The sequence below is a fragment of the Hippocampus zosterae genome, chromosome 6, assembly GCF_025434085.1.
Source record: "Hippocampus zosterae strain Florida chromosome 6, ASM2543408v3, whole genome shotgun sequence".
Classification (NCBI taxonomy): Eukaryota; Metazoa; Chordata; class Actinopteri; order Syngnathiformes; family Syngnathidae; genus Hippocampus; species Hippocampus zosterae.
The window spans coordinates 15,620,399-15,632,436 of NC_067456.1; the positions used below are offsets into that span (position 1 = coordinate 15,620,399).

Here is a 12,038-nt window from a genome sequence, read left to right on the forward strand (position 1 = left end):
ATGTTAAATGTCTATAAAAAAACATTATGAACCAAATTTGCACATTGTAGTTTTTAAATTTAACATCTAATTGAACTAGAACATTCTGACTGCTCACTTACCTCTACTTGCTCATGACAACCGCTAATCTGGCTTAATTAGAAATATGTAAAAAAAAAAAAATCCTATTTAAGAAGAAATCAAAACATTTAAAAATTATACAAAAGAATATTCCGCTCTGAAGCTTCCCGCCGTATGCTGGTAATCTCCATGGAATTCAACCTCGGCCATGTTTCCAGAGGAGTGCCATTGAAACAGTTGTGTGCCTTTAAACACTTTAGTCTTCAGCATGTCCGTGTCCCGGATCTGAACGACACATAAGACAGGTTGCATGAAAAAACACACAGGTGGATTTTTGCACAGAATTCCACGCAATATAATGGCTGAAGTGCCCACCATAATGTATGAAGAGTGTGAATTTGTGGCATTGAATACCAATCCGATGTGCACTGCTTGGATTCTTATCTTCACCGAGGGAGGGGCATTGATAAGCACCCGACAGGTGTGGTTAGTGTCAGAGTTTGTTGGATTCTCAAATACCCCGCTGGAGGAAAACAGCTGCTTGTCACAATCTACGTAGACAAACATAAACTGCATTTTGTCAGTGGGAAATACAGTACATGTTGATAGAAGCATCACCTGATTAACTATGTAACGTGTGATGTTAAACACCATACCTTAAATCCCGTTTATTTTGTCTTTTGTCTTCAATGAAACTAAACTGCACAATGTTTACTCACATTACATTACCCTACAAGAAGTGCAACAGCGATTCTGTCTTTGCAAAGATAATGTTCTGCTTTAGCTCAATGTAAAAGTATGGTAATTCATAAGTACTACATGCAGGATCATTTTCATGCCAATATTCATTCACTTCATGTGAAAAATGAATCAGAGTAAAATTAGCTAAAAGGACATTTCTGTGCAGCGAGATATTTTAAAATCTGCATAACACTGTTTCCTGACTGTAACCGACCAAATATTTTCTAGTACCGGTAAGTTTACACGTGTGTATACTGTTGTTTTGTTTGGTCAGCTTCGCAGAGGGTGACTTGCGACTACACATCATACTTTGACGGTGGCTCTTTTTCGTATTTCTCTGTGAGCTGTAGGTGAACACGATGCCATTCCCTGAAGTGAGAAGATTCTGGCGCACAAGAAGGACATTGGTTCTGGTGGTCAGCGTGCTGCCTCCTGCCTGCTCGCACTTCCTCACAAGCGCCAGTCGGTCGAAAAATAGAGCATGTTCTCCTGTGGCAACACATTCAAGCTACTATTTTTGGCCTTTCGCGTAAAAATATTATATATGAAGTTCAAGTCTAAACTGCATCTGCATGCTGGGTAACGCTCACTCTTTCTGCAGTTTAAGGAACTTGACTCTACTTTGACGTGAATGACCTCATCCAGGGGCCGGCCAATGGCCACCATGCAGGAACCAGTAATGTTGCTCAAGTCCACTGTGTCGGATTCTTGCAGGAGCAGCTCTCCACATGGATCTGGTGAGGAGCAAACACATGAGTGGTAAGCTGCCTAGAGCTCCCATGGAATGGAATTGAAGAGAGCGATCAAAATGAATTACGGGGTTTAGTTGAAGGACTGGTTGCTTTCCTGGACTGCAGGATGGTGAGTGTCTTAGATGGACTCGGAGGAAGATTACCCATGCGGTGCTGTTTTCTAATTGTATATGGAGTGTGAGATGGGTGAGAATCCTCCAAAGCAGGATGCATAGCTAGAGTTACTACTGAGCTCGGTGACAGATCCGTGCAGGTGTCCATGCTGCAGCCCTGGATGGTGATCGGCTTGGGTATGTGCATGCACAGTGGTGGGTTGAGGGATTCTGGCTTCGAGGGGCCCATGCATGACACTGTTCTGGACTGAATGCCATATCCACAGGACACTGAACACTTCAAGACGAAATAGCAATGAGGATGACAATAGTCAGAGCAGAGTACAATTTGTAAATAAGCAGCAATTGCATTCATAGCTTGTATTTTGTCGTTGTTATCATTTATTCGAATGATATGACCTGAACACTCATATTAAGCATGTTGGGGTATTAGCATGTGAGCCTCACAGTCAAGAGGTTCTAAATTCACATTATGACTCTGACCTTGATATGTTCTCCCTGTGCTTGCCTGCGGTTTCTGTGGGTATATGCCATCTTCTGATTAAGACTCTAAATTGGCCATATGTGTGTTTGTTTGTTTATCTATTTTTACAATGTGATGCGTGTACCCCCTGCCTCTTGCTCAAAGTCATTTGATAGGCTCAAACTCAATGCGGCCAAGTGGTCATACATATATTGATAAATGTTAGTGTTGATTTTTGATTGACAATTTTGGTGAATGTACCTGGCTCCATGGCTTTGCTTCCCACCTAAAGGTGCACACCTGTACAAGGCATGGCACCGTGCTAGCAGGTTTGACTGATGTATGACATCTCTCTTCCAGCACCACAGTTTCCTTCCCTTGGGCAAACTGGACACAGGACACATTCCTGTGAGCTACACCCAGGTTACAAGATAGAGAGCAAGGCGACGTACTCTGAACCTTCCACCTGAACACAAGAAAATGATAATGAGGTCATTTTTGCATTGAGAAAGAAAACCATTTTTCAAGAGTATTACCGGGATGTCTATTTTATGTCACCTTGCCGGGCAGTTGTGGGTGTTACATGGCACCACTGCTGTCGGTTTTGGAAGGTCCCTGCACTCAGAATCCTCCAGTACCTTCTCTTCTCCATCTTTCTCCTGAGCACAGTACAGCACTGTGTTGGCAACCCCTCTGCCACACGTTGTGCTGCAGACGCCTGGCTTAGATCGCCACCTGGTGGTAGAAAATGTTCTTTCATTATGTGTGTGTATGTTTCTACATATATGCCACTATTACTACATTAGGATCATCATTCTCAATACTGAGGCATACCACAATACCATAACAACCCACCCAAATTGAATGATATCCATCTCTTATTTTGGTTTCAGCTTTCCGTATGGTAAAATAGTACGACATCATACTGAGAGGTGTAACCTTGCACCCGGTGCCTGAATACAGGGTGTCTATTTTTCATGCCACGTCTTTTATTCCTTCATTGTATTTAATGCATCTGTCCGCTTCTGGGGGGCCTGTGAGACGAGCAGGGCTCAAGCAGCAGCTTAATTAACTCTAATTACAAACCTTTGTCGACCTCCACGACATAACCAATTTACAAGGCACACTTCTCTGTTTGATTCCACACCACTGCATGATCAACTTTTTTACCCCCGCAAATGTCTTACATAGGAGGGCAAGGGAGTGTATTACAGTTCTCAGATTTTGGCGGAGGTTTGGTTGAAGGGTCACAGTGGAAATCGTGTACCATCCATTTGGTGTCATGGTCCACACAAGAGAACCACACTTGCATCGTTCCTACAGAAGGAGCATAGTTTGAGCGTCTGACGAGGACACGTCACTTGTGAATAGAAGTGATTGCACATCTCTGCTTACCATTGCCACATGTTTTTGAGCACTGAATGATAACCGGACTCCACACAAACACAGGGGCTTGTCTAGAGCGTGGCATCAAGCCAGACTTTAAAGCAGGCAGGTCCTGTTCAACAAAAAACAATCCTAAGACACTTCACAACTTAAAACAAGACAACAGGGTCATGCTTTTTTTTTGTTTGTTTGTTTTTTCTACCTCTCTCGTTACGTCCCACCCAATGGGACAGACGTCCACTACACAGGGCACAGATTCAGCAGGTCTTATTTTATTTGAGCAGAATCTTTCATCAACTTCAACTTCTTGGCCGTCTTCTTGCCGTACACATGACACGTTTTGTTTCATTTCTCCTGGCCCGCACACCGCTGAACAGTTCCCTGCCTCTGACACATGCCACCTTAGAACACAAATAGTATGTTAATGTTGGCATTGCTACCTGCTTTGATCCAAATGTCTTCTATCCACTGAGGCAAAAGGAGCAAAAAAATGAATAAATATTTATTGTGTACATACTACCTGGCAGGACAAAGTGGAAGATTACATTTTTCAACAGCATTCGGAGCTGAATCAGCTGGACAGTCTGAATCCCGAACCCTCACAACATCCGCGCCATGTTTCTGTACACATGTTACAGAACGTATTCTCTCTCCTCTACCACAAGAAGAGCTGCAGGATCCAAAATTTCCCGTGATCCATCTGTAAAGCGCCACATGAGTGTATTAGTGCCGCAGGACAAAACATGGTGGTGCTGTCAATTTCTCATACTGGCCTTGGTGGGCAGGCTGGGAGCTGACAGGATGTATGCGGTGGTAAAGATGGAGAAGACGCAGAACAATGGTGTCCTTCCAGATGTGTTTTTGTGTCTTTGTCCACACATGCATACTGATGCTTCTGTATACCTGTAAAACAAGGCTGCATGACCCTACACTGCATAATCTGTCGTGTGTATTGTCGCCATACAGTAGTTGATGAATTTCAGTGAAACACATTGCCGGTCACCTGTACTTCTTCCACTTCCACTCACCCACAGCTCAGCATGACATTGTGAACTTTTTTTTTGTCCACAACAGATCATCCAATTAAATATAATACTACAAAAATAGACAATTGCAAACATGCATAATTGGCCAAATGGATCGCACGAGAATAGCTGAGATAATGACACATGCTTGACACTATATTTGCCGAGAAATTCCTAAGGTTTAGTACGTGGCATTTTTCTCTTTTTTCTGTTTTTGACAAAGAATATATAAACGGAACTACGGATTAACTAGAAAAGTAATGCATAAACATTTGGACCAGACTTCCCCTTTAACAGGAGTGGCTGTGTCAGAAGAAGACTCAGTGGGATTGTCAGTATTTAATGGAGGGATGTGAATCAATGCAAATGGTGGTATACCTAAGCCACAGGAGACGGAGCAGGGGGTTGTCGTAAGGCTCCATATGCCTTCAAGTTTAATTTCTGTCAAGTCACTGTGATCATTTGGAACATAAAACTGATAACTAATGTTGGGGTTTGTTTTCTCTCCATATTCTTTTCCATAGTTGCGATAAACCTGGAAAAAGAACACGTGACATTACGATTGTTTCAAATCAAAAAGTTGATCAAGTCAAATGGCCCACCCTGACCTGTATGTCGATCTGCACTTGTACTGGTCCAGGAAGCAGTAGCTCTTCCTTCTCCGGCAAGAGGTCAGGAGTCAGATGTAGGCGGTATTGTAACCAGTTTTCATCCAGTGGAGAGGGATGGGTCATATTTAATGCCATTCTACCAGTCCCGGAGACAATATATTCATCTCCATATATTACAGCTATCGATGCAGAAGGCAAAAAAAAACAAAAAAAAAAACAAAGTCACAATAAATTCACAATCCTCCTAGTGTGTGATTTTAAAGCTGACGGGATGTCACTCACCCATGTGAGTGAATAAAGGTGCCCTGTTGATGATATAAACCTGCGTAGCATTCAATGGCAAAGACAAGAAAGTGGTGTACTCTGAAAGGAAATGCGGGAAATAATGAACAGAAAACACTTGTCAGATGGAAGAAATGCATTGATGCAGAATAGAATAATTCTGCTTATAATCTTTCAGAAAAATACAGCGAAACGTGTGCTCAGTGACCTTAGTATTTTCCTCACATTTCAAAATACTGTTTCTCGTTAAATGCATTGTTCTTACCTTTTGCCTGACCTCCAGTGTAAGATTCCGTGGTCAGTGTGCAGGAAGAGCCATCCCCACCGCACAAACCACACACATCTCTCACTTTCCCAGAGTGCAACACGCCGTCGCAGCCGAAGAGCTGATCAGCAGCAAATGTTGACATTGAAATATAAAGGTAAATGATCTACCTCTTTTCTTTTGTATGAAAATGATCTCTACCAGACATTTCCCTTGCAGACAAGCAGCTATTGAGCCAGGAGGAAGTTGGCCATCAGCCTCGCACCGTGTCCCATCAGCAAACTGAGATCCACGGCTCACAATGAAGGCTTCTCCCTTGGACTGGCACATGTATCTGCATTGGTCATCACCTGACGACAGCAGGAACACTTCAAAACTAAATTCACAGGATGAGTAGCTTTTTTTTTCCCCACCTTGTGAGAAGCCCACTGCAGGGATCCAGGTGTAGAAGGAGGCCTGGTGTGGATGAAGGTATAGCGGTTGGAAATCAGTGTGGGAACATTGCTCAGCCATGAAATCCAGCTGGGTGCGTTCACATGGCTGTAACCACAAAGTTGCAAAGTTATTTCACATGCATTTCCTGGCATTCATGATCAAGTAATGAAATGACTTCCACAACTTCCGAGTGCTGTTGTGAACGTTTTTGTTTCCATTTACTTTGTTGATAGAGCGATGACTTCACTCTGTCTCAAGCTCTTGGATTCACCTTCGCTTGGCTTCCTGTCTTTTATTACCGGTAAGTCCGAAATCAATATTGAAATAATCAGGAGCGTTTTTGAAGGACACGGGCCCCAAATAGAAGAAGAAATCTTACAATGATCAATTTAGTAACCAGTACTGCCCTACTGTATAGAGGCCCAATGTAAACATAAACAGTCAACACTCACCTGCCTGTTACAAAGTTCAGCCTCAATATCTATCCCCACACAATCCTTTCCCCCAAAAGCGGGTCTGGGAAAAAAAAATATCACAGTTATTCAGTAACTCGCTAAAAAATGCTCTTTTGTTATTGACTGTGACTTGTGTTAACCTCGGGTTGTTGCATTGGCGCGTGCGGCGAACGATTCCGCCGCCACATGTTCGTGAGCAGTGGGAGAACCCCGACCAGCTGGACCAAGAGCCATGCACCACTGCCGAGGTGCTGAGCTGGTCCGGGAACACGCAACGTCCCTTCAAACACCACTGCGAAAGAGAGAAGAGTAGCTTGTGGAAATCACGCTGCTCATCCTTCACTCAAATGTAAACCTTAGCTTTTATTATATTACTTGATTTGGTGCACATTGGGTCCCGTCTAGCAGAGGTACTAGAAGACGTTTGCAGGAATTGTCATCATTTGTGTTCGTGTGACAAGATAGAACCCTACACATTGGCTGATGGAGAAAGAAGCAATAATAATTGCAAAATGTCAACCGGTCACTGAACTGTAATAATGTAGGTATTACCATATCTGGATCTGTAAATGAGCAGCTTCTTGCATTACTTCCAAAAGCTATTCGACACTGGTCATCCACACCATAATAGAGGCCAGGCTTCCAGTCCTGTAGGGAGCTTTCAACGGCTGGTAGATCCTTTACACACTCAGCATTGCCTTCGCTGGGAACACAATTGTATGTGATACGCTTTTAAATTTTGGAATTGTAAAACATGATCCAGAAGAATTGCCAGAGGACAGGTTAAAAAAAAAGGTGTAGGTCAGGTGAGTGTAAATCAAAACTTAACGCACCGGTTAATGTTTCATGGGGAAATGTGAACAGAGTTGTATGAGGTGTAAACGTATCATTTTTGGCAGACGTCGTATTTAAGATTTAAATGTTTAAGTCTTCTGAAAATATGATCTGAAACTATAGTTTGTGTGGGTACATGCATTTGTGTGTGCTTGTGTGTGTGTGTATGCGTGCGTGTGCGTGTGTATGCGTATGCGTGTGCGTGTGTGTGTGTGCGTGCGTGCGTGTGTGTGTGCGTGTGTGTGTGTGTGCGTGTGTGTGTGTGTGTGTGTGTGTGTGTGTGCGTGTGTGTGTGTGTATGTGTGTTAGAAGTGCAGATACCTCACCTGAAAAAAGTGAGCAGCTGATGTCTGCTACAGGGCGACCAGGTCAGATCCACACTGTTGTAGCCGCCATCAGAGGCCATCATGAAGCCATTCCGACTGCATGTGTTCCCCACTCCATCATGATTGATGCCAAAACTGGGCAAAAAATGTAACTCTTTATATTTTACATCCTCATTTTGACCTTTTTTGAGGGGGAAGGAGACATGATTTAGTGAGGTCATTTCATTCTGTGGCAATACATGAACACTTTGTGAATATTTATACTTGAAGCTCCCATTGTCGGTGTCACCAAAAATGATCCGGTATTTATTGGTACAATAAATTTGTGCGATGGGCTCTGCGGTACCTGTGTGCAATCTCATGAGCAATAGTGATCCCCAGGTCAAATCCAGTGTCCTCTGTGATCACACAGCTCCACTCACTGGAACAAGCACCTCCCAGCTGTGTAACTCCCCTGACCTGCTTGTTTCCATCAGGCAACACCAGGTCATACCTGTTTATAATGAAAGCCATGCGGATGTAAAACAGTGATTGTCCATTTCAGCCCATGACACCAACAGCGTGCCACAAACCTTGTAATGTACAAGAGGAGATCAGCATGCAGTGGGTCCGTATCATTAGACGGATTTAAGCGGGAGCCCCAGTCGCACACACTTCGGAGAGAAGAGGTGATGTTTGTTGACATTCGGATCTCTGACTGAAATGCGAAGACAGGACACAATTCTATTAAAGTGGCAAAAGCCGCGGTGTATCCAAGTTCTATGAGGAGTTGCTGACCTCTGGTTTGGACAGGATGATCATGCGAACCAGGTGCACCCTCATATTGGCTCCCAAAGTCATGTCCCTCAACAGTTCTGAGGCCTGCATGGACAGTGAACATACAGTTGAAAGGACTGAATGGAAATTATGCCAAAGAACGTATACGTTCTTTGTATAATTGGAATGTAATCATTATAAACGCAGCACTAATGAAAATATGTGCTTTGAAATGTAAGAGAACGTAAACCAAGAAACTTCAATTGACCTATCAGCTGTTAAAGTGTTCATAATTTTTAGAGAGTCATTGCTGACACTTACGATGTTGAGGTTGGTGAGTATGTAGCGTTCGGTATCCTGGTTGTGGACCTGCTGGACATCAGATCCAACCACTACCAGTAGTTCCAAGTGCGTGACATCAGGCATCGGGGTTGACCGACCTATCACTGTGCATAAATACATTAGACATGTTTTTGAATGCCCCATATAGTTACTGTTGTTTCATCTCGCTCTTATACCTGAGACTCCAGAAGAAAGAGTACCGGTATGTGAAACCACATCTCTTTGTCTGCTAGAATAATCAAAAAGCTGAAGAAACAAAACAAACAAAACCAATCATTTAAAATATTTTGGAAATGACAGATTTAGATCCCGAATAATACATAATTATATTGATCTGTTTTAAGGTTGCAGAGAAATATCGTAGAACTCTGCAGGCTGTGGGTGTTTGACAGATGATAAACAGTTTAAAGTTGAAAAGTCCAATGTACTTAGCAGAGGCCTTGAGCTGCGGAATCACAAGCCGTAGTGCTTGCGTTGACGCGAGCGTTTCTCTTACCTCGCCCGATGGATATCTCATTAGAGTTCTGAAGCCAGGCAGGAGTAGCAGCAGACAGAGCAGAGTCATAAACATCATTCTGGCTCCCCTTCCTGAGCACATGCCTGGTCTGCTTTCGTACTAGGACAATATGTGATAGCCCTACGCTGTAGGCTGGGATCCTGTAAGGGGGAATGACTAACGTGTTTATGCAAACAGCAGGGACAAAGTTGATGGATGAGACATTTCATTTGCTCATTTTACCCTGTGTGGGACCACAGAGAGGCCCCTCATTGGTTGCCTCTCTTGTGTGTATACTCTGACTGTAGTTTACATTTCAGCACTTTTGGCTACTGACCATTAGGGTTCTCTTTTATTTGAATTGCACTCTCATAGAGAGAATGAGTGATTTCTGTATTAATTACAAAAAACACATCACTTTTTTAATGCCTTCTTTTCCTTCAGCCGCAGCACCTTGCTGTAAATGGGATCCACATGTTGGTGCTGTGATCTATTATTGCCAATAGAGGGCAGACAAGATCCTAAAATTAGTTTTAAAGGGAGAGGGCGGATAAATGTGAGGATTAAATTCTGTTCCTCGTGCACACACACAACGCATGACGACGAGGGGTAACAAAATTCCACGATTGCAATATTTTCGTTCGACCAAACTTTTATTTTATTTATTTTATCTTTATTTAACCAGAAAATGTCCCATTGAGTTCCAAAACCTCTTCTCACAGAGAGTTATACGGCAGATAATAGCACCATGTGTACTATTGAACACTTTGCTATAACAATCTAGGAATGTGTAGTAAAATAAAAAGATTACGGTAATTGGAAACTCTTAATTTGAATAGGATAGGCCTAGATGTGCTGTCAAGTTACAGGCCCATTTCCAAACTGCCTTTCATTTCCAAAATTCTGGAAAAAGTGGTGCACATGCAGTTGAAACTTTTCTTGGATGAACATAACATCTTGGAGGTCTTCCAGTCAGGTTTCAAGATGATGCACAGCACGGAGTCAGCCCTGTTATGCGTTTCTAATGACATCCTCCTGGCAAATGACTTTGGAGACCACGTGTGTCTGGTTTTATTGGACTTAACTGCAGCATTTGATACAGTGGATCACAGTATTCTGCTGACTCGTTTGCAGCACTTGGTGGGCATTGGCGGCAGTGCTCTTGAGTGGTTTAGGTCCTATCTAGCTGACAGGACCTTTTGTGTCAGCCTTGGCTGCTCTGAGTCACACACTGCTCCCCTGTCATGTGGTGTTCCACAGGGCTCAATTCTGGGGCCTTTGCTGTTCTCGCTGTATCTGCTCCCATTGGGTTCCATCTTAAGGAAACGTGGTATTCTGCTATGCAGATGACTGCCAGATCTATGTCCCACTGAGCAAGAAAGACGCCTTCTCATTAAGGCCACTCCTATCCTGTCTGGAAGAAATCAAAACCTGGATGGCACAAAATTTCTTGAAACTCAACGAAAAGAAGACAGAGGTGATATTGTTTGGTCCCAGTGGCCCTTGTACATTCCATCTTGTAGACTTGGGCCCCCTGTCTCCTTATCTGAAATCAACGGTCTCAAACTTGGGCCTTAAACTGTACAGTGATTTCAAACTCGATCGGCAAATTAGTGCCGTTGTTAAATCAAGCTTCTTTCACCTTAGACAGCTGGCCAAAATAAAACCTCTCCTCTCACATGAACACTTTGAGACAGTAATTCATGCCTTTGTCACATCCCGGCTGGATTACTGCAATGCCTTGTACTTTGGAGTCAGCCAGTCCTCCATTAAGCGCCTTCAGCTGGTCCAGAATGCCGCTGCTCGCCTCTTGACTGGTACTCGTAAGAGGGAGCATATAACTCCCACTCTGGCATCCCTTCACTGGCTCCCCATTCATTTTAGAGTTATTTTCAAGATCCTCCTCTTTGTTTTCAAATCTCTGAATAATCTCGCGCCACCTTACCTCTCTGAGCTCATCCGCCCCTACACACCTGCCCGGCGCCTCAGGTCTGTGGACCAGTCTTTGTTAGAGGTACCAAGAGCTAAACTGAGGCTCAGAGGGGATCGAGCCTTTTCTGTTGCGGGTCCCTCTCTCTGGAATGACCTCCCACTGAACATTCGGCAAGCCTCCTCGCTGCCCATCTTCAAAACCCTCCTCAAAACTCACTTGTATTCTTTGGCGTTCGACTCAGCATGATTTGTCCTTGATTTTACTGCTTGGTGCTTTCCACCGCCTTTATTACCGATTCGTCTTACTGTTTATTGTATATGTTAAATCGCTCCATGTACAGCACTTTGTATGCAACGATGGCTGTTCGAAAGTGCTCTATAAATACTGTTGACTTGACTTGACTTGACTAGACTCTATGGAAGTAGTAGGACACCAACGGAAAATAAAAATGGATACAAAATATGGAATTTGCTGTTCAACATTTGATTGGATGTACATGTCTGGGCTGTCGAGTTCTTTCACACCAATTTCATCCATGCATGGTTCTCTGGAGCTTTCATTTTGAACAATGGTAGAGTCAGGAGGGAACACAGGAGGGCTATCCTAAAAAGTACACTGTATAAATTTCCTAAATTGTGCATTTATTTATTTATTTAACGTTTTAGAAGTTATTGTCCACCTCCTAAGTAATGAATTGATAAGCTGTCTACATATTTTTTGTGTCTTTTTTTGTGGTTTGTTTAATGTAGCATTACCCGTGCAT

General features: G+C 43.2%; 1 protein-coding gene across 2 annotated transcripts; it reads right to left on the reverse strand.

Annotated features, from left to right (window-relative positions):
* Window positions 1–25: 25 nt before the first annotated feature.
* On the reverse strand, window positions 26–9,005 carry adamts13 (ADAM metallopeptidase with thrombospondin type 1 motif, 13). 2 transcript variants are annotated; one of them, XM_052068001.1, is made up of 27 exons: window positions 8,826–9,005; window positions 8,526–8,609; window positions 8,321–8,445; window positions 8,095–8,241; window positions 7,749–7,883; window positions 7,141–7,291; window positions 6,964–7,068; window positions 6,729–6,880; window positions 6,586–6,649; window positions 6,112–6,238; window positions 5,900–6,048; window positions 5,699–5,819; window positions 5,434–5,514; window positions 5,149–5,330; window positions 4,919–5,075; window positions 4,289–4,418; window positions 4,036–4,215; window positions 3,718–3,916; window positions 3,525–3,627; window positions 3,317–3,446; window positions 2,688–2,864; window positions 2,391–2,595; window positions 1,619–1,943; window positions 1,392–1,535; window positions 1,111–1,290; window positions 436–611; window positions 26–345 (listed from the first exon to the last, which is right to left on the reverse strand). In XM_052068001.1, exons 1-27 carry the CDS (start codon window positions 8,988–8,990, stop codon window positions 196–198), a joined length of 4,044 nt encoding a protein of 1,347 aa, XP_051923961.1. In that variant the 5' UTR covers window positions 8,991–9,005; the 3' UTR covers window positions 26–195. The 2 variants fall into 2 exon arrangements, with proteins under 2 accessions (XP_051923961.1, XP_051923960.1); XM_052068000.1 differs by having other exon boundaries at window positions 5,900–6,238.
* Between the last annotated feature and the right edge of the window lie 3,033 nt (window positions 9,006–12,038).